The following is a 22,633-nucleotide window of genomic DNA, read 5'->3' as shown; positions in this document are numbered from 1 at the left end:
CTTCCTAGTTCAGTTTTGGAAGATTGTTTCTAAAAATTTATCCATTTTGGAAGATGGAATCTTAACTCGCTTGTCTGGTGCCTGGTCTGGGACTACCAACAATAGCACCAACATGTGACCTCTCCATGTAGCTTGGCCTTCCTCACAGCATGGCACCTCAGAGCTTTCACATGGCAGCTGAAGGTTTCGGTCCCAAATGTTAGAATCAATAAGACAGCAGTTAAATCACCTTTCCTGACCTAGCCTCAGAAGGCACACTGTCATTTCCACCATATTTTGTTGGTAATCTAAGAGTTACACATCTGTACAAGTTCAAATGGATGGGATATAAACTCCACCTCTCAAAATGAAGAATGTCAGGGGCACCTGGGTGGATCAGTCAGTTAAGCAACTGACTTCGGCTCAGGTCATGATCTCACGGTTTGTGGGTTCAAGCCCTGCATTGGGCTCTGTGCTGACAGCTCAGAGCCTGGAGCCTGCTTCGGATTCTGTGTTTCCCTCTCTCTCTGTTCCTCCCCTCCTCACTCTCTGTCTCTCTCTGTCTCTCAAAAATAAATAAATGTTAAAAAAATTTTTTTAATGAGGAATGTCAAAAATATTTGCAACCATTTTTTAAAAAACTCTAGCATTCATAGCTACATAGCTCTAAAATATTTATCTCAAGCCCAGATCTCTAGACTTTTATATCCAATTGCTCTATATTTATGTATCAATTGCTTATTGTACTATCATCACTACTAATAATAGCAAATGAAGAAGTAAAACTGTCACTATTTGCACATGATATATATTACACATAGAAAACCTAAAAGACTCCATCAAAAAACTGTTCAAAGTAATAAGCGAATTCAGTTGTTACAGGATACAAAATCAATACACAAAAATCTGCTGTGTTTCTTTACACTAATAATTTGAATGATCAGAAAGAGAAATTAAGAAAATAATCCCATTTACAGTTACATCAAAAAGAAGTAATACTTAGGAATAAATTTAACAAAGGAAGTAAAAGACCTGCATATCGAAAGCCACAAGACAATAATAAAAGAAACTGAAGAAGACACAAATAGATGGGAAGATATTCCATGCTTGTGGATTAGAAGAATTAATACTGTTAAAATGTCCATACCACCCAAAACAATCTAGAGATTCAATGAAATCTCTATCACAATTCCAATGGTATTTTTCACAGAAATAGAATAAACAATTTTTAAGTTGGTATGGAACCATAAAAGACCCTGAATAGCCAAAGCAATCTTGAGAGAAAGGAGAACAAAGTAAGAGGCATCATATTCCTTGATTTCAAACTGTATTACAAAGCTATCATAATTAAAACAGCATGGTTTTGAGGTGCCTGGGTGGTTCAGTCGGTTGGGCATCCGACTTCAGCTCAGGTCATGATCTCACAGTCCGTGAGTTCTAGCCCTGCTTCGGGCTCTGTGCTGACAGCTCAGAGCCTGGAGCCTGCTTCCAATTCTGTGTCTCCCTCTCTCCCTGCCCCTTCCCTGCTCAAGCTCTGTCTCTGTCTCAAAAATAAATAAAAACATTAAAAAAAAATTAAAAAACAGTATGGTGTTGGCAAAAGAAACAAGCACATAGATCATTGGAACACAATACAGTCCAGAAATAAACCCATATATGTATGGCCAATTAATGTACAACATAGGAGCCAAGAATATACAATGAGGAAAGGACACTTTCTTCAATAAACAGTGCTGAGAAACCCAGACAGTGACATGTAAAAGAAAAAAACTGGACCACTACCTAACACCATATACAAAAATTAACTCCAAGTGGATTAAATGCTTGAACACAAGACCTGAAACCATAAAACTCCTGGAAGAAAATATAGGCAGTAAGCTCCTTGACATGGATCTTGGCAATGATGCTTTAACCAAAGGCAAAGCAACAAAAGCAAAAATAAACAAGTAGGACTACATCAAACCAAAAAACTTCTGCACAGCAAAGGAAACTATTAGCAAAATGAAAAGGCAGGCTACTGAATGGGAGAAAATAACTGCAAATTATATATCTGATAAGAAGCTAATGTCCAGGAGCACCTGGGTGGCTCAGTCAGTTAAGCATCCAACTCTTGATTTCAGCTCAGGTCATGATCTTACAGTTCCTGGGATTGAGCCCCACAATAGGCTTCATGCTGACAGCACAGAGTCTGCTTGGGATTCTTTCTCTCTGTCCCTCCCTCACTCACACACACACACACACACACTCTCTCTCTCTCTCTCTCTCTCTCTCAAAATAAATAAATAAACATATAAAAAAGAAGCTAATATCCAAAACATATGAAGAATTCATACAACTCAATGGTAAAAAAACAAAAACAAAAACAAACAAGTAATCAAATTAAAAGTGGGCAGATCTGAAAGGACATTTTTTTAAAAGAAGACATATAGATAGATGGTCAACAGTTCCGTGAAAAGATGCTAAACATCAATAACCACCTGGGAATTACAATTCAAAACCACAGTGAACTATCACCTCACACCATTCAGAATGGGTAACATCAAAAGGACAAGAAATAACAAGTGTTGGTTAAATTGTGGAGAAAAGGAAACCTTTACACACTGTTGGTGGAATGTAAATTGGTCCAACTCTTAAGTGCGTAGGTTCCTCAAAAAATTGAAAATAGAACTACCTTATGATCTAGAAATTCCATGTCTGGCTATTTATCTGAAGAAAACAAAAATGCTACTTTGAAAAGATATCTGTACCTCCATGTTCACTGAAACCTTATTTACCATAGCCATGAGATGGAAACAATCTAAGTGTCCATCAATGGATGAATGAATAAAAGAAATTGTGATGTGTGATGTGTGTGTGTGTGTAATATTATTAAGCCATAAAAAATAATGAAACCTTGCCATTTGTGACAAAATGGATGGACCTTAAGAGCATTATGCTAAGTGAAATAAGTCAGAGAAACACAAATACCATATGATCTCTCTTATATGTGGAAAAGAAAGAAAGAAAGAAAGAAAGAAAGAAAGAAAGAAAAGAAAAAGAAAAGACAAGAAAAAAGAAAAGAGAAAAGAAAAGGAAAAAGAAAATCCAACTCAATTTGGTGATTGCCAGAGGCAGGGAGTGGGGAGGTAAGGGAGAACAGATGAAATAGCTTTGGGTTGTTTTTTTTTTTTTTAAGTTAAAAAAAAAAATAAATGAAACAAGTGTTAGAGACCCGACATGTGCCTAAACTTCCCAGCAATCAGGACAAAAATACAAATTAAAGACATAAAAGGTTAAATGCATTAATCTCTTCACCCTGGGTTCCAAAGGCTGAAGTTGGAAATTTAGGTGAGCAGGGGATACTGTGGAATGTCCTTAATTATTTATCATCAGAGATGTGCTTACTGCACATGACTACCTCTGCGACATGATACACACCATATTTCTATATTATATATAGTCAGTTCTCATTATTCCCATTAGTTATGTTCTATAAAGCTGCCACAAACACCAAATACTGGCAGCAAATACTGAACCATTGTTCCTAGGGGAAATACAAGGTTAGGTTCCTATGAGCTTCTGGTCACAACATTTTCATCAACCAATCAATACATAACCTTGTAAAAACCTAATAATAGCAAATGATGATAGGCATTTAACATGTGACAGGAACACTTGTAAGCATTTTATACTTGTTAACTCATATAAACCTTACAGTAACTCTAGGAGGCAAGTACTATGATTGTCATCATTTTAATAAAGATGTTAAATAATCTGCCTAAGATCATGCAGCAAGGATATAATTCAGGCAGTCTGGCTCCAAATTTTAGTTTTATACCCAGTACACTATACAGCAGATATTCTATAGGTATTTCAAATTCAGCATTACCAAAACCGCGCTTTAATCTGCCACAACCTCATTAAAACAAAAATATCTTACTGTACTTCCTATATATTTCCTCCTTGTCAATAATTTCAACATTCACATAATACCCAAATGAAGAAGTCTTGGAACATCCGATCTCCTAACCTCACTGATTCCCCATGTGAGATCTGTCCTCAGATTGTGTCAATTATCCTTCTAAATGATTCCCCTAACTCCCCCATTCGTCTCCACCCCCCACTGCCCAAATCAACATCTTCTTCTGTAAGTTTTAAACCGACTCCCTGTTTCCTATCTCTTACAACTGTGATTCATCCTCCCAACACCCAAAATAATGCTTGTAAAATGCAAATATGATTATTATATATGTTGCTTAAAACTCTTCAAAGGTTGCCGATAAGATAAAATCAAAATGTTCGTGTAACAGACAACATCCCTTGGTATAGTCCCTGACTACTATGTCCCTTGTCTCCTGTTCCTACCCAGTGTGCTAATATCTATCCACACCAAATTACTTGCCCATCTGTTTCTTGCCTCCCTGCCACTGCACATCCTATACACGGTTTTTTTTTCTACTTTAAATGTCCTCCTTCCTTTTCCCCTTTCAATTCCCAGTCACCTAGAAAATTCTTATTTATCCTTCAAAATCCAGCCCTAATATCCCTTCTTCTGGTAACACTCCTTGACACCTTCCCCAAGAAGACTTGATTACCTCATTTTTCATCAGTGTATAGAATGCTGACTCGGCACTCATCACATAACGCAATCACATTTCACATCTCCAGGCTCCCTTGTTTATTAGTGGCTCCTAGAGGACAGGAAGTGGACCTTGTTTATCATTGTATTCCCAGTGCCTGGCATGTCATAGATGCCCAGTGAATGCTTGTTGAATGAACAAATGAGTGACTGAATAAAATCACAATACACAGTGACATTTGACATATAGGAAATAAAGAAGAGGCAAAATTTACAGCATCTATCCTACAAACCATTTACAATAGTAGACAAATGAACAGAAATGAGGAAATTGGGAGGCGTAGGAACCAGGAAACCAGCTTAAGGTGAGTAAAGAAAATGATGGATTTGGGTTTGAACAGGTTGGATTGTATATGTACCATTAAGTGGTTAGAAAAACAAGATCAGAAAATAGATGAGAGTTCTAGGTTAAAATTATAGGTTTGAGAATTTAAAAAGAAGAGATGATTTTTTTTTTTACCAACAGAAGAGTTTTCCAGTTATGTAAGAGGAGAATGAACAATTTTACTGACCTTTTCTCTTTTTTTTAAGTTTATTTATTTTGAGAGAGAGAGAGAGAGAACATGCACAAGTGAGGAAGGGGCAGAGAGAAAGAGGGAGAGAGAGAATCCCAAGAAAGACAATCTGATAGTACAGAGTCTGATGAGGGGCTCGATCTCATGAACTGTGAGATCAGACCTGAGTCGAAATCAAGAGTCGGATGCTTAACCAACTGAACCACTCAGGTGCCCCTTTACTGACCCTTTTCTAAAAAGAAAATGTTAAAGGTCTCTCTAAACATGGTTTATAACAATAATCACAAAAGTCATATTTAACAGAACCATAAATAGTTTATCATAATTTTTTTTTCCAATTGGTCCTTCTGTTTTTATCTCTACTATCGTAATCCTTTAAGAAGGGAGATACAAAAAGAAAATTATGAAAGGTCATCCAGAAAGCACTTTTCTTAGAATAGGACCCAACCAAAAGCAGAAACCTCTAGAAGTGATTAGGGTCAGGCCACTGCTTCTTTTTTAGAATTGTCCCTCACAGCTGTTCTCAGCCCTACCCTGACAGTCACCTCTGAACACTTCCTCACTGACCTCAGTAAACAGTAGGATAGAGAAAAACTGCCCATTTCATGTCCCTGCTTTCCATTTTATCGGCCTTAAGAACTAATGAAGTATTATATTGATGTTGTACAGATGTTGCTTATATCTAAATGATGCCAAAATGACATGTAAAAAGGCAGAAAGCAAAAAGCGTATAATCAACTGGTTATATAAGCCAACTCAGCAGGTGAGGTATAAATAATTGGTTATTACAATTACACTATGCCAAATATCTTGTGTGATTTTTTTCTTTCTGAATTCACTGCTGGCTGTGTGGGTGTACCATGCAGACACAATCAGTGACTGACAGAGGAAATGTGATTTGCAACAACATAGCCAGCCCGAACCAGCAAAATCAACAAGAATATATGATGCTTATTTCCCGTCTAACCCAATATAGGCGGGGCCCTGGAAAATGTTTGAGACCAGAAAACACCTATCCCCTGGGACTCTTTTTATTTTTTTAATGTTTATTTATTTTTGAGAGAGACAGAGAGAGACAGAGAGCGAGGAGGGGGAGGGACAGAGAGGAGATATAGAATCCAGAGCAGGCTCCAGGCTCTGAGCTGTCAGCACAGAGCCCAACGTGGGACTTGAACTCAAAACCGTGAGATCATGACCAGAGCCGAAGTTGATGCTTAACCGACTGAGCCATCCAGGCGCCCCTCCCCTGGGACTTTTATATAATTCACCACAGTGGGCAGAGTAGTGCCAATGCTGGTTTTGTGGTTTACACTATCCCCAGGCTGCTATACTTGGCTTACAGCTTCCTGAATCTCTTCATTATCAGTCAGTCTTCAAACCACTTCCAAAGAAACTACTCTATTAAAGGTAAGGTACTGCTCTGGTCTCCAGGACTGATTATGGCCCTATCATATTGGGCATGAAGTCCCAGATCCTCGTTCTCACATTTTTAAAGCATTTCATACTTGTCTGCCCTCCTCCCTCTCGCCTGCCTTGTGAATGGAAACATCCTGGGTTCTAACGCCAGAAACACTCGATTCCACGCTGAGAAAGGAACCTATGCCTGGACCCTCCCCAGACTCTCCTGGCCTTGACATCTACACCAGGCAGATAACGGTGGCAGGCGGACCTGGGTTTGTGATCTTACACAAGTTACTCAACTTCTAAGAAATTTTCTTACCTAAAAAAAGGAAAAGGAATTATAAGAACATTCTAATGGATTCGGCCTGAGGACAAAGTAAGGGCACGTCAGTACAGCAATCACTACAGCACCTGAACCCTGGTGATATTCCATGAAGGTTTGTCCCCCCTTTTCCTCCATGCAGTTTCATCTGGCTTGGGGATCCTCTTGATCCACGGCACTCCACTCAGCACCCTCACTCTGGCTGCAAAGCCCACACAGGACACTCTCAATTCCCAGGTTTCTATTATACTCACCTCCTACGTGTGTCAAAAAATAAGTGTAGAGACTTCATTTGAGGGAGTTGACAACTGCTCCAGTCAAAATTAAACCATATTGTCAGTATAGTGATGAATCATCTTCTCATGTATACTCTTAAATATTTATTTTCGAGAGCGAGTGGGGAAAGGGCAGTCTGCACTGTGAGCACAGAGCCCTACAGAGGGATCGATCCCATGAACCATGAAATCATGACTTGAGCCGAGGTAGGGGGCTTAACCGACTGAGCCACCCAGGTGCTCACGTATACTTTTATATCCTCTCACGTGTACTTTTAAATGCTCACTGGACTGAGGATGTTTGCGTGACATTTTCACTTGTATATTTCTTTGTTTTAAAAAATAGGTTTTGAATATATGTGTATATATGTTAATGTATATCATATATACCCATCAATAAATGTGACTATGTGTACTTAATTGCAGAAATGCTTAATAATTATTGATGCTGTGCCAGCCATTAGGCAGAAATAGCTTATTTAATTCTCAAGATAACCTGAGAGAAGAACAATTATGACTCCTATTTTACAGATGAAGAAACGGAGACTTAAGGACGTTAGGTAACTTAACCAAGGTCACACAGCTAATAAGTAAGTATTAGCGCACTCAAAATTGCTAAACAACTAACTGCATTTATGAAGCTTTTGTTTCATTTTCACTGGAAGCCTAGAAGCTGTGCTTTAAGTGCGTTTAACTCCGAATGAAGCGCACTGCTGAGCTCCGCGTCGAAGATAAACAGGAGGACAGGTGTTACTTTAAGAGACCACTGGAGGTTGTAACCCGAAGCCTCCTCCAGCGCCGGCCAGAGTGGTCTGGGAGGCTGCACCCAGCCGGTGCGCGTCTGTAAACTCCCGCGGGTCTGGCGCGTCTCTTTCTTCCAAAGTTGGAGCTCTCCTTGGTGGGAGGGGGTGGGGACGCGGGTAGGCCAGTGACGTCACTCGGGAGCGGGGATAAAGCTCCCCGGCCGCAATCGGGGCGAGGGCACTTTCTGGGGAGCGGAGTGGCTGTCCTGCTCGGGGACACTTGCCGCGGGCAGGGCCACCCCTCGCTGCGCCCCGGTCCCTGGGAGCCAAGGCCACCACGCCAAGAGCACCATGCCCCAGAACGTGGTTCTTCCGGGCCCCGCGCCCTGGGGCTTCAGACTCTCGGGGGGCATAGACTTCAACCAGCCTTTGGTCATCACCAGGGTAGGTGTTTTCGGTTCTTTCGCTGCGAGTCGGGGGCTGGCGTGCGGCGGGTTGCCCAGGAGCGGAGAGTGGCCAGCAAGCCCCGGGTGCGCCGGGTGTGGGTCCTCCGCTTCGGGCTCACAGTTCGAGGGGCGGCAGCAACTTGGCAAAGCAGCTGGGAGGATGCAGGGCAACTCAGGAGAATTTACGAAGTCCGCTCCAATGGTCTCTGCATCCTCTCGGTCCCCAGCAACTTTCCAGGAGAGGTGAACTGACAGCGTGATTCCCCTGGGCTCCGAGAAGGCTAGGCTGCGAGGGGTGGGGGCGTGGGGGCTTCTGCTCTCGAACCCCCGTTTCCTTTCAGCAACAAAAGAAATGAGGTCCCAGGAAGGAGGGAGGGATGACTGACATTGGCGGTGGTTCCTCAGAGCCAAACGCGCACCTGAGCGCTTTTCTCCTACAGATGAAAACTTCGGCACAGCGCTGATCGCAGGGCACAACCTGGGTCGGCCAAGTTGGAACCGCTCATATCAGCCCAGACGGGGAAAATATTATGAATGTGTTTTCCTAGGTTTCCAGGCATTTTGAATAAATATTTTCCAAAGCTGGGAATTTGGCTTAGGAATCATCACCTTATAACTCAAACTACAAAGAAAACCCGTCAGATAGTTTAGTTTACCTGATGGAAAGTCACATTCAGCCTAGTAACTCTGAAAATAATACTTTATTATCAGAGTCCAGCTTTCCTTACTTAATATTCCCTGGAGTATTGTCTAATTTGAAAAAAAAAAAAAAAAGAAAGAAAGAAAGAGAAAGGAAATTTCGGGATTTCTGCCCTGTCAGTAAATAAGTGATTTGTCTAGTTGATTTTTTTTCTAACACAAGTGTCTGTCTTAATAGAAAATTATTACTTCAATTATCAATATAAGGTATATTAAACATAATCAAAAAGCATAAACTTTCAGAATATTATACTTTTCTTATGTTTTCTTCTTTACTGCTTATAGTGTATTTTATAAACGTATACTTTATAATCTGACTTACTCCTATAGAGTTTTAAACAAGGTAATACCTTTTAAATTCTGCTCTACTTATATATCTATGAGTTTTGGGAACCAATGTCTTTTTAAAATATCTCACAACATGTACCATACATATATACATACGCATACCATGGAACACTTCAAGCTTTGTTTTACATTGTTTGAAAACATATAAACACATCTGACATGTGTTTTTGTATGAGACATGAAAACTTAACATACCTCCAAAAAAGTTCCTAAGTAAATTAAGCAGAAAATGGTTCAGTGATCTGGGCCAAGCAATGAATGCCTTTTATGGATTTACCAACCAAAACGGTTTCCATTATCTCTACTAAGAAATATTTTTAAACTTTCTGAAGCAGTTTTCATTTGTTTAGATGAAAGGAAATAAGCTCTTGAATCTTAACAAAGGATAACTCATAGTAAACACTAAAGAAATAATCTCGTCACCAAAATCTTTTAAGTGATTTATAAAAGAAATATCTTGCTATTACTAAGTAACACATCAATATGATTAATCTTATGTTTGAAATTTTGCATTGTTGACATTATAAATAACATTTATTTTAAGGCAGTACTTATATTTTGCCACTGGACCACAGGAGCTATTGGCAAATGTAGTTGACATGACAATTATTATTTGGGAAGCCAATTCGTACTTGAATTTTTGATTCATTACTAATTTGTATCACTCATTTTCACATGGCTCAATAACAATGCGTGACCATAAATGATTATTTCACTTCACTCTGCCTTTTCTCTTCAATTAATTTAATTCAAGAATAGCAGGTAAAATTCAGCTATTCTGTATTCCAAGTGCTCCCCAAACCATGCGCATGACAGATTCACATTGAGTAAATGAAAATATATTCACTTGAACTTTTTTGCCATCGTGAACACCTAACTGAGAATATTTCCATTAAAATTATAAGAACAGTAAAAATCACTTGTAACAACACTAAAAGATATTACACAAAACGAATGATCAGTGTTGTAATTAAACAGTAAAATTCGGGGTGCCTGGGTGGCTCAGTCGGTTGAGCATCCGACTTCGGCTCAGGTCATGAACTCACATCCCCTCGTCAGGCTCTGTGCTGACAGCTCAGAGCCTGGAGCCCGGTTTGGATCCTGTGTCTCCTTCTCTCTCTGTTGCTCCCCTCCCCCTCAAAAATAAATAAAGATCTCAAAAAAAAAAAAAAACACAGTAAAATTCTATTGCTTGTATCATTGTTGTATTATACGGACAGGTATTGGTATGATTGTATGTGTGTTAGTGCACTCCTTTCCTTCCTGGGCATGCTCCTTAGCCCTTTATATGCACTAACTCACTTAAATCTCATAATAATCCTGTAAGAGAAGTAGTAGTGATAGCTTTTTGCACATGAGAGAATGCAGCTTCAAGAATTTCATTAACCTGCTGACGATCACAAGTGGACGGAACTTGACACTAGCCCTGCCTGCCTCCAAAGCCTGCATTCTGAAGTCCACACATTTAAGAAGAATCTTGCTTGTTGTGCAGATCTTTGCCAACAGGTGTTTTGCGCCATCCGCTTCATCGCCTGGTCCTACTGGTTCCCAATCTTTAACATCTACCATGTCCCTTTTTTTCCACCACTGTCCCTCTTCAAGCTTCCATGACCTCACACCGAGCTCTTTGTCTCCCTCCCCTCCCAGACTCACTCTGTATCTTCCTACCAGCTGCCTTGGGGAGGGCTTCTCTCTTCCCCCTTCTTAAAAATCCTTCAATGGCGACACCAGTTTAGAGAGAATAAAATGTGTGGTCTTTGCTCACATTCCCGGCCTCCGCCCTCTTCCCAACTCAAGTTTCCAACTTCATTTCCTCCCTCTCTCTTCCTTCTCTCTCCCTTTCCTCCTCGCCCTGCATAGGTTGACCGGCATTTGTGTCACTGCCCTGGACGACTTAGATTTCTCTACCACATCTACCCCCATCATTTTTCTCCAGATTTCTCCTCCTCACTCTACCCCACTGTCCTCTGTGCCTATGGAAACCCAATCAAATACCACTTCCATAGTATTCTTGTAATAACAAGCATTTCATCCATTTGATTACCATAGCTTATGCCCTACAACCTCTCCTTTATATCATGCTTTGTGCCACAGATGTTTCAGTACATCTGTATCCCACAAGTTGCATGCTCCCTGAAGGCAGGAACTTCTAAAATTTACGGGCCACTCAGTGCTGAGCACGGAATATAGACATGATATGAATGATTGTTTAAATTGTTCGCTTTTTATGTAACTATTATTATCACAATAGGTGCAGATTGTATGCTCAAAATATTCTACAATAAAGATAAGTGACAATTGTTTTATTGTTAATTGTTCTGTCTGTGTGAGATAAGTTCTTGAGTATGCAAAGAATTGAGAAACCAATGCCTAAACTTAATACCACCAAAATTCCTATAAATGAGACACGTGCCTCAAGTCAAATCGGCTTTTGTCTTGCAGCAAGCTATGGCCTTCCCTCCTTGCTCCACACTCTGCAAATGCAAATGCCCCCAGACGGTGGGCCTCTACTCCACTAGAGTTGGGGCAGGGGGTTACCAGTGTAACTCTCTCTAGCAATTGATATTACAATTCACAGAATTAGGTAGGGCAAAGGGTCCCCACTCCAGAAATCATTGGTAATCCAATTAATCAGCCGGGTTGATTTGTATCATAAAAGACATCAGAAGTAAGGTAAACCAAACTCCAGGCATTCTTGACAAAAAATTAGCAGTGGGTTGTGATACGCACAATTTGTAGGAAAATAGTTTGTAGGCAATAGGTGTGCTATACCAGGTGCAATATGAATTTCCGTTGTGTATGTGGAAGGGTTGTTACTGCAAACACCATAGATTACTGGCCTCTGCATTTCACAGAATAAATCTGAGGCTCACATCTCTAAGTGAGCAGCTTTTCTTTTTCTGGCAAGAAGATTCTAAGGAGTCTCTTTCTTTTTTTAAATGTTTGGACCACCCAGAAGGTGGATCTGCTATCACAGCCAAGTTACAGATGGTTTGTTTGCACAAATGGTCCAATTTGGAATAAAGTACAAGTTTCTTTTGTGTATGAGATGTAAAATTATTGTATACATCTGAGGCTGGTATGTCCTTTCCCACTCAATGCCTCTCCCTCCCCCTCCTCCTCCCTCCTTCCTATACAGAGCACAGTCCGGCCAAGATCACGGCTAACTGAGAACACTATATGGACTTGGGTACCAATATAGAAAATGTTACTGTATTCTTAAGTTTTGCAGGCTTGAACATAGAAAAGTATGTTACTCCAATATAAACTATATTTGAAATTTGAGTTTTTAGAAAGAAATGTTTACAGTTGAATGCAATCCTTTACCAGGATTTCAAGTGCAGTAGGAAGGTCAATGGGAAAACCTGTTGAATTTTATTCTACCAAAGACATGTCTGCATGGAAGTGCTGGTTCATAACATTCATTATTAATTATCTATTAATTGCAGAAATATCTATTAATTGCACAAATATCCCACAATTATCTATTAATTGCAGAATGTACTGTGTGTGGAAGGCACTGTGGGGGATACAGTTATAATGTAATGGGTTTCTACACCCCTGAGACGCTCGAATAGGAGAAGGGACATATACATACATAACACACCTGTCCAGGATTCTATGACACAGCCTGTCCAGGATTCCATGCGAAAAGTATGGCCAAGGGTAGGAGGAGTCAGGGCAAAGACTGCCTGCAGGAGGGGCCTTGTAGGATGGTGAAAGAACTTGAGCTACAGAGTTAGACCTACCAGGAATTACAGATTTTCACAGGATGTGTGACCCCAAGCAAGCTTCTTCTACTCTGAGAGCATCAGTTTTCTCATCTTAAAAGAGTGTCTTGAGAATTCAGTGAGATAATAGTTCTCAGTAATACGATACCAATAATAGTTCTCAACCCCGGCTGCACAGTAGATTCACCCAGATAACTTGTGAAAATACTCATGCCCAGGCACTATGTATAGAGGTTCTGATGTGATTGGTCTGAGGTATGGCCCTAGAAATGTAGATTACAGCCAGGCACCAGAGGGCTTTAGATGCCAGGTAGGGCACTGGAGTTTATTTGTAGGCAACAGAGAACAACTGAACAATGGGCTCTCTCACTATTTTGACTCATACCCCACAGCACAGCCCTTTAGTATATACTTTCCTTGTTCATAACTATTTTAATCATTTTTATTCTTAACATAAACGTGTCACCATGGCCATATCTTGTGCTTCCCTCCTGTCTCCTGCAGTAAGTAGAATATTATAGATGCTTTACCTGTGATTTAAATTCATTTTTTTTCCAAATGGACCCAAACAATACATTGATATGAATAATGGAAATCACCCGAGGCATTTCTTGAAACACAAATTCCCTCGTTCCTCTCCTAGAGTGTATGATTTGTGATTCCAGGCATTTAGGGTATGATAGGAGTCTTTATGACAAGCAAGAACCCCAGGTTCTAACATGTTTTAACTCAAAGAAAAGACTTCTGGTCTTAGGAGTTTAAAAATAGATAGTACTGATTTTGACAAACTATAGCTAGAGAAAATTAAAAGTTTAATATTATTTTTATCCCTGCAAGTCACACTAGGGATGGAAACTTTTATTCTTCTAACAGTTCTGGGTCTGGGAGAATTTCCAAGTGGAAAACAGCTATGAAATGTCTCCCAAAGGCTGAGATCTAATAATCCCCATTGTCTTCACCAAGCTTCTATTAACTGTTCCTATCAGAAAATGATGACAATCACTATAGTGACATGATCACAGAACTGAAGTGAGTACAACAAATATTTTAGTGATGAGACTGAAGATCTCAAAGTATGAGAATTTATTACCTCAGCAATTTTATTCATTTAGATGAAACTTGGATATCCCTTAGAGCAACAATGTTAAATAGAATTGATAGCTAGATTAAGTAAATAGAGAAAAAAAATGAATGAATGACTATCCTCAAGTAAAATATTAAGAACAACCTAGTTTATTCCTGGAGCAGCTAGAGGTTTAAGTCAAGTCCTATGCATTCTTATGCTCTAAACAGTGGAAATTTGCAGATGTAACAATGATGGGTTGACATTAATAGCTATAATCTTTGGTTCTGTAGAGAGTAGGTCTTTTTGTTCCATGAGCTTATTTAAATATCCACTTCATTCATTTTTAATTATCCATTAATTCTAAACACTGGAATATACACTGCAATGTATTAGAAATATACATGCTACTATAGATATTCTCAAGAACTTCCAGTCTGGTTGCCAAGACAATACACAAGTAAATAAACAAACATTAAAATACAAATTGTCTTCAGGAAGGAAGTGAATAAAATGTAATGGTGGAGAATGATCGGGGAGGGTCTGGAGAAGCTACTTCAGATGTTTGGGGAAGTCTCTTTGAGAATGTGATATTTAAGTCTAGACCTAAAGGATGAGGAGAAGCAACTGGGTGAAGAGTGGGGGAAACACTTTGGGCGAAAAGAACAGTGCATGTGAAGCCCTGAAGAGGGTACACACTTGCCCTATTTGAGGAACTAAAAGGAAACTGCAATAGCTACAGCACAGTGGGTGATGGGAGCAGGAATGGTATAAGATGATGTTAGAGAAAGAAGTAGGTAGGATAAGACCAGGTAAGGACTATTAGGTGGTTGTAAATAATTGGGATTTACCCAGAAAGATTAGGAGTAGGTATAGCAATCAAACACCGAATACTCAACCTGGTAATAATTTCAAATTTGCTATCTTTTAAACATTTAATAACCATATGTTTCCCATTAAGTATTCCTTTCATCCCCCCCCCCCAGCCCACCCTCCCAAAAAAGAAATCCATGTGGGTTTCTTGTAGACAGCATAAAACTGGATATTTTTTTTTTTACCTAGTTTGACAATCGCTGTTAAAATATCAGAATATGGTTAGACCATTTCCATTTAATGTAATTACTGATAAGGTTCAATTAAAATTTAGCATCTTGTTAGTTGTTTTCATTTGTTCAATCTGTTTTTCATTCATGGAGAAGAGATTGTTTATGGATGCAAACTTCCCTGTGTCTGCCATCCCCAAGGGTTCTCGAATCTCAATGCTAACTTTAGTAATTTGTTCATAACTTTGGCTGAATTCTTCTTTATGGCTAAAATGGTGGTCCCATGTTCCTCTATGCTCTGATACAGTGATACGAGTTGCTTACTTTCCGTGGAGGCACCTGTCTTTCCTTGGATCCCAGGCCAGTTGGTTGCCCTGCAGCTTTAGCTCTCTGAATAGTTCATTAAAGGTTATAATTTTGTATATTATATGGCTTCTTCTTATTAATGCAGGAGTCATTCTCTTTCTAGCTTTCTACAGCCTAGATCCCCCTTCATGTGAATTTCAAAGATCATTACTTATAGGGATGCTACAGTAGTTTCAATTCAAATATAAAAGCTCCCTAATTTGGGGGAGTTGTATTCCCAAATAGAGAGTTATGGGTGAAATAACACCTAAAGAATGAACTGTTTAGTTTAAAGCAAAGAAAATATGATTCAAGCAGGGATTTAAGGAAGATGTTTTAAAAGAGAATAAGAGAGGTCATTATAGATGACATGTCATTAGTAAAAAACAAAAATATTTAGCATGGTGGAAAAATAGAGCTAACACAATTGACCAATTAAGAGTTATTTTAAGTTAGATTTAAAATTCCCTGCCCAACTTGTACCCCAATGTTTATAGCAGCACTCTCAACAATAGCCAAATTGTGGAAAGAGCCTAAATGTCCATCAACTGATGAATGGATAAAGAAATTGTGGTTTATATACACAATGGAGTACTACGTGGCAATGAGAAAGAACGAAATATGGCCCTTTGTAGCAACGTGGATGGAACTGGAGAGTGTGATGCTAAGTGAAATAAGTCATACAGAGAAAGACAGATACCATATGTTTTCACTCTTATGCGGATCCTGAGAAACTTAACAGAAACCCATGCAGGAGGGGAAGGAAAAAAAAAAAGAGGTTAGAGTGGAAGAGAGCCAAACCATAAGAGACTCTTAAAAACTGAGAACAAACTGAGGGTTGATGGGGGGTGGGAGGGAGGGGAGGGTGGGTGATGGGTATTGAGGAGGGCACCTATTGGGATGAGCACTGGGTGTTGTATGGAAACCAATTTGACAATAAATTTCATATATTAAAAAATAAAAAAAATAAAAAAAATAAAATTCCCTGCCCAGTGAAACATTTAAAATGTTACCAAGCTGAAAATATAAACGTCAGTCACAAAACTCAAGATAGTGCGGAATGTTGGTTTTTGAATGATGCCATGATTTCTTCCAGATTACTCCAGGAAGCAAGGCGGCAGCTGCCCACCTGTGTCCGGGAGATGTCATCCTGGCTATTGATGGCTTTGGTACAGAGTCCATGACTCACGCGGATGCACAGGACAGGATTAAAGCAGCAGGCCACCAGCTGTGCCTCAAAATTGACAGGTGCTCTTTAATTAATGGTGTTAAAATGTGATCTGTTTTGCAGGAGAACCTGAACTAGAACTAGAAATGATTTCATCCTCCCAGTGCAAAGGAGTGTCACAGGGCCTAGAATTTTGACTGGCTTTTTTTAAACATATCAGCTACTTTGGTCTGTTCTTCACTGATGTCAGTCAGCCTAGTAGTTGCTAACAAACTATTTCTGAAAAGAATTCTTTGGAATGTCACAATAACGAAAGAGGCTAAAAGAATTCTTTTTCCCGTTAATAGCACCATTAAAGGTACTGGCCACAGAAACAATGTACAGGACAGCTACTTGTACTGTTGTTCTAAATGCAGTAGAGAATGGGATGGAATTTAAAGATTCTCCAGAAGACTCTCTTAACTTACCAAAATGGGATCATGTTGAAAACCAGTTGCTAATACCCTGTATGCCATTGGCTGTTTTGTACAGAATTCAGCCCAGAAGAATCTGACCAGGTATAAGACTGCCTGTGGAGTGAGAGCGTTAGAGAATGAGACATTTCTAACAACAACAAAAACAAAAAACAAAAAACAAACAAAAAAAAAATTAGGAAATTGAACCTGATCTCTTGCCATAGCCCATTGTGAAAATAATGTTTTCACATTAAATAGTGGTTGTTAGTGTGTGTTTATCCTGCTGTTATTGTATTCCCAACTTTCCCTGCTGTGGTTCAGAAGGCACAATCAATCAGCCAATTGCCATTTCAGGGGTGAGATTGACTCTTTTCCTATTTACCCACGACCTGTGTTCCTGCCAAGCACACAGTCCCTTAGGAGCACATGGTCCCAAACAGATACATGAGAAGGACATGAGATTGGACAAAGCTCACTTCCTTGATGCCAACAGTAAATCCCCCTGGCAAACCACTCGGTGTCTCCTGCAGTGGCCTGGGTAGGAAGGAGGGAAGGAGGGAAACCTAGAGCATTTGCCCTGTGGTCATCTGCCTCCAGGATCTTCCTCTCCTGTACTGTTGCCTGCAGGTACTGGCAACCTACTTTCTCCAGAAACTGTACAATGTCTTTTCCTTCGTTCAGGCTCCTATAACAAAAATACCATAGATTGGGTGGCTTAAACAACAAAAATTCATTTCTCACAGTTCTAGAGGCTAGAAGTCTGAGACCAGGGTGCCGGCACAGTCAGGTTCCTGATTATATCCTCACACGGCCTTTCTTGGTGCATGCACACAGAGACAAGCGATCTCAGATCTCTTCCTCTTTATGTAAGGACATTGATCCTATCATGACAGCTCTACCCTCATGACCTACTCTAATCCTAATTACCTCCCAGGGACCTCACCTACAAATACCGTCACACTGGGGCCTGGGGCTTCAACACGGGGACTTGTGGGGGGGGACCCAAACTTCAGTCTATAGTAGTCCTCCATGCAATTTTTATCCACTCAAGTTTCCCCAAAAGTATGCAAAAAAACTAATTAGATGGGAGAATACAGAATAATGACCAGGGAACATTGCTTTTGCTTAAACTATCAAGGTTTGATAGTATCTCGATAAATATGATGGGAGATTAAAGTATACTATAACTGAAAGTACCATTAGAATTTGGAGCTCACAAAATTTCTTTTATTTACAGGGCAGAAACTCGCTTATGGTCTCCACAGGTATCTGAAGATGGGAAGGCTCATCCTTTCAAAATCAACTTGGAATCAGAACCACAGGTATGAATTTTAGAGTAAATGATATTCACATTCTATTTCCTTTTAAATGATGTGGACACCTTCCAAGAGGAAGAAGTGGCAAATGCAAAAAACTTAGAATGAGCCACCTGATGGAGCCATTGTGTGTCTTTATTCTGTGAGATTAATTTATATTACCCATGTGCTTTTTCCATCAGGAAAAAAAAGCAGTCTGCCCAGACAAGCACCTTGTTAAAAGATAGATATGTTCTCTGGAAAAATTTGGCTGTATCTATGTACAGTCCACTTATTTTTTCATTTTTTTTGATGGACTTCTCCCATATGACCATGACATAATCCAAGAAGTTTAAAATGTTAAAACAAAGCTAAACGAAATTAGGGTCTAGCATTTGAAACAGGTGTCTCTAATTTAATAATTATTGTGAACTTCAATTCTTCCAGGTCTTCACCCAGATTTTATTTTACATTCTTCTTTAATTCTCAGTTCTGGAGTTCTATAATTAAGTTTACTCGACAAAAAAGGGTTTGCATTATGTAATCATGGTGATATTCTGCCCATGCAGGAGAATTACAAAAGACAGAGGATTTTTCCTTGAGGCAATTCTAATGAGCTAAATTAATCTAATAATCTGATGCCTATCTGACCATGTCTATTTTCAAAAGCTCCAAAAACACTGAAATTAAACTAACCCTCAATCGTGCTGTATGCAAAATGTAATTAAGGAAAGGATTTTAGGACCTCTCCTTAGCCAGAGGTTTCCCAAGTTTAGAGAGACAGCTACATAAACTGGGTATCCCTTTTTAAAAAATTTTTTTTAATGTTTATTCATTTTTGAGAGACAGAGAGAGACAGAGCGTGAGCAGGGGGGGCAGAGAGAGAGGGAGACAGACACAGAATCCGAAGCAGGCTCCAGGATCCGAGCTATCCGCACAGAGCCCAACGCTGGGCTCGAACCCACGGATCGTGAGATCATGACCTGAGCGAAGTCGGACACCCAACCGACTGAGCCATCCGGGCACCCCTGGGTATCCCTTTTTAAACAAGTATTCCTACTAAACTGATTAAATATTCCCAAACTGTAGTTTTCCTATATAACTGCTGCAAATGCATTGAAAACATATTTGTAATTTATGCTTTAGCAACATCTGCCTTTTCAGGATCAACTCCTGCATCTGTCCCTTCCAGTTTTCCACTTTCTTCATAAGCCTCCATTTTCTCCTCGGTAAAAACACGTTCAGAGTAACGTGTACCTGTGTCTCATAGGGCTTCTCAAAGACCTAAATAAAACACTGTAGAAAAAGAACTTGGCACATCGAATTGTTTATAGAGATTTCAATTTAGTGGGAGCTATTGGTGGGACTGGTATGGTACCCGCCTCCCACCAGGCTCTGATCAGAAGGCCTCTGGCCTCTCCTGACAGTGAGGTGGGAGCTGCCCACGCGATAGGACCTCCTGGACACCAGGACTGCCTTCCACATCACCATTACAAGGGTCATTACAAACTGCTTTGGATTAAAACTTTGTTTTCAGTTCAAATACAATCCCCCCAGGAGAAGAAACATCCTGAGTAGTTTAACCTTTAGAGAGCATGAGTTTATTAGATCCTTGCCCTAGACCTTTGACTGGAAGAAAGGAAGAGCCTGAGCCTAAAAATCATTAAGAGCAAAGGAGGAGAAAACAGGCCCCAAAGGCAGGGAGCGTGATCTGGGCTATCCATGAAGGTGAGGACTGCTGTGTCTGTTCTCTTTACTCTGAGCCTCCCGGGCAGAGCACACAGCAAGCGCTCAATAAATACCTGACAAATGAATGAAAGGAAATGGATAAACTGCCTCTTCTACCACCGCCCAGGACCAAACCTGGGAAGCAATTCTCAGAATGGTGCTTGGCTGCCCCCAGCCCCAGCTGCTGCAGGGTAAATGTGGTCATGCAAGTTGAATGCGATTTAGGTCAGGCGAGAAGGGACCTGAATGCTGGTGGTGGCTTAGCCCCTGGCCTCCGAGGTGGATTGGTGAAGAATAATACCTGTCATCAACATTACCTTAGATAGAAGACAAGACTGCAGGAGGAAAAAACAAGGTTCCCAGGCAGAGCTGTCTCTTGTAGATAGTCCTTTGCAGGAATGCCTGAGCGTCGTCCCACCTCCAGTTCATCCCTTAGAGGCAACACATGAGAAAAAGAGATCATGTGGTGCTTTAAAAAGCAACAGGAAGAAAGGAAAGTTTAAGGCTCACACATATGCATTTATCGACCACCCAATCTCTTATTGTCACCAGGACGAAATGGATAAAATTCTGAATTTCCTTTTCCGTATATAGTACACATCCAAAATTGTACTGCACCCTTCCGCAAATTAATTTTCCATTCCAGACTTCTCCTAATGTTTAAAATCTGATCTCACCAATACGAGCTGCTAAGATATGGGGTCAGGGGCACCTGTTGGCTCCCTCGGTGGACCATCCGACTTCAGCTCAGGTCATAATCTCACGGTTTGTGAGTTGGAGCCCTACGTCGGGCTCTCTGCTTTCAGGGCAGAGCCTGCTTCAGATCCTCTGTCTCTCTCTCTCTCTCTCTCTCTCTCTCTCTGCGCCCCTTTTCCACTTGTACCCTCTCTTTCAAAAATACATAAACATTTTTAAAAATTAATAAAAAAAAAAAAATAGATACGACCAGAGTACCAAATCCCCAGTGATCCCTCACCATGTCGCAGTACCTGCTCTGCCATGCGGGTACCTCAGCAAGTATTTAGTAAGCACAGGCTGAGCTCAGACCAAAATGGGAGGCTGTGTTTTGCTAACATCTGTCCAGAAGTGGAGTTTAAGGGACATTGCCTGAGTTTTCGTTCTAGAAGAAGCCCCTTTTATAAATCTACAAGTTTGAATTTATGACCACAATTATTACAAAAACTGGACTTTTTAAAATAACCCTAATTTTAAATACTCTGGCCTCTCCTCGATCATATATTAGTGCATGTGTCCTACATCTTGGGGTTAAGCAATATGGATATTTAGGATAGCACAAATGGGGGAAACATAGAGAATGAGATAGGTTTAAAAAAAAAAAGAACGAAAGGTGAAGCTTGGGTTAAAGGCTCCAGAAGCCAGTCAGATGGAGCTTCTGAACATTCCTTTACTTTGAGTCATGGCTCATTCTTACTGGCACCCTCTCAGGGAGGCCGGTGTTCGGTGTTCGAAGGTCTCAGAGATAAGAACCATTTCAGTTCTTCCCTTAATGGGCCAGAGGCCTCCTACCCTGATGATCCTCAGGCCAGATTTCTGCATGATCGGTTCACGTAACTTGGCACTTCAGGACGGACATTCCCTACAAACATAGCTCAGCTTTAGCACAACCCCTGCGATCTGAAACGCCAAAGCATAAACTGAACAAAATGCAATGATTGAAAGAAAATGATAAGCAGTGAGTTTAACTTGGAGCATGAGTGTGGAGGAAAGCTAAACGGAGGTTATGTTTGTCTTCTTATTTTATTTTTTTAATTAACACGACGCCATGCAAAACGATGTCTTGCAAAGAGAGGTCTTCCCCCCACGCACACACCCAAAATAGGAACTCTGCAACTAAGGCAACTTTATGGACAACAAAGATGTGTCTGTCTGAGAAATAAATGCTGTTGATATATCATGCTTCAAGACGCCACTGTAGATGAGTAGCAAATGCCATCGAGCAAAACAGTATTTGAGTTCTTATTTCTCAAGCCAAGTGTAACTTTCACTGTAAATTCTGTGACCTTGGCTATTAGAATAAAATACTTTTCATTTTAAAAGTAATGTATATTCGGGGCGCCTGGGTGGCTCAGTCGGTTAAGCGTCTGACTTCAGCTCAGGTCATGATCTCACGGTCCGTGAGTTCGAGCCCTGCGTCGGGCTGGCTCTGTGCTGACAGCTCGGAGCCTGGAGCCTGCTTCAGATCTGTGTCTCCCTCTTTCTCTGCCCCTCCCCCACTCACGCTTTAGCTCTATCAAAAAATGAATAAACGTTAAAAAAATTAAAAGTAATATATATTCATTGAGGGGGAAAAAAATTACATCCTACCACACAAGCCCTGCCACAATTAAGAAAATGTTAGTGTATTTATTTCCAGTCTTTTCCCTATGCATAGATTCAGGCTTTGGGGACTTCCCTTTTACAGTTATAGTAACAACTGACATGAAATTTTAATGCCTAGT

The 22,633-nt window shown here is 40.3% G+C and overlaps 2 protein-coding genes across 6 annotated transcripts in view; one reads left to right on the top strand and one right to left on the bottom strand.

The window, feature by feature from the left end:
• LOC115511793 overlaps positions 1 to 22,633 on the bottom strand; it is a 113,325-nt gene that overhangs the window by 75,711 nt on the left and 14,981 nt on the right. For 2 of the 3 annotated variants that reach the window (XR_004343502.1, XM_030312145.1), the window contains exon 2: positions 20,492 to 20,605. Coding sequence is in view for 2 of the 3 variants with exons in the window: in XM_030312145.1 (XP_030168005.1) it covers positions 20,492 to 20,605 (114 nt within the window). In the remaining variant the exon portion in view is untranslated. Of the gene's footprint in view, positions 1 to 17,169; positions 17,266 to 20,491; positions 20,606 to 22,633 lie in introns of those variants that run through there. The other variant, XM_032592822.1, reaches the window with a different exon arrangement.
• Positions 8,096 to 22,633, top strand: part of PDLIM3 (PDZ and LIM domain 3) — a 30,505-nt gene continuing 15,967 nt past the window's right edge. The window contains exons 1-3 of one of the 3 annotated variants that reach the window (XM_030312137.2): positions 8,096 to 8,297; positions 16,625 to 16,776; positions 18,389 to 18,473. In XM_030312137.2, coding sequence (XP_030167997.1) covers positions 8,205 to 8,297; positions 16,625 to 16,776; positions 18,389 to 18,473 — 330 coding nt within the window. In that variant the 5' untranslated portion in view covers positions 8,096 to 8,204. The remainder of the gene's footprint in view (positions 8,298 to 16,624; positions 16,777 to 18,388; positions 18,474 to 22,633) is intronic. The other 2 variants (XM_030312138.1, XM_030312136.1) reach the window with 2 other exon arrangements.

This window comes from Lynx canadensis, chromosome B1 (genome assembly GCF_007474595.2).
Source record: "Lynx canadensis isolate LIC74 chromosome B1, mLynCan4.pri.v2, whole genome shotgun sequence".
Classification (NCBI taxonomy): Eukaryota; Metazoa; Chordata; class Mammalia; order Carnivora; family Felidae; genus Lynx; species Lynx canadensis.
This window is presented reverse-complemented; position numbering and strand designations above follow the sequence as displayed.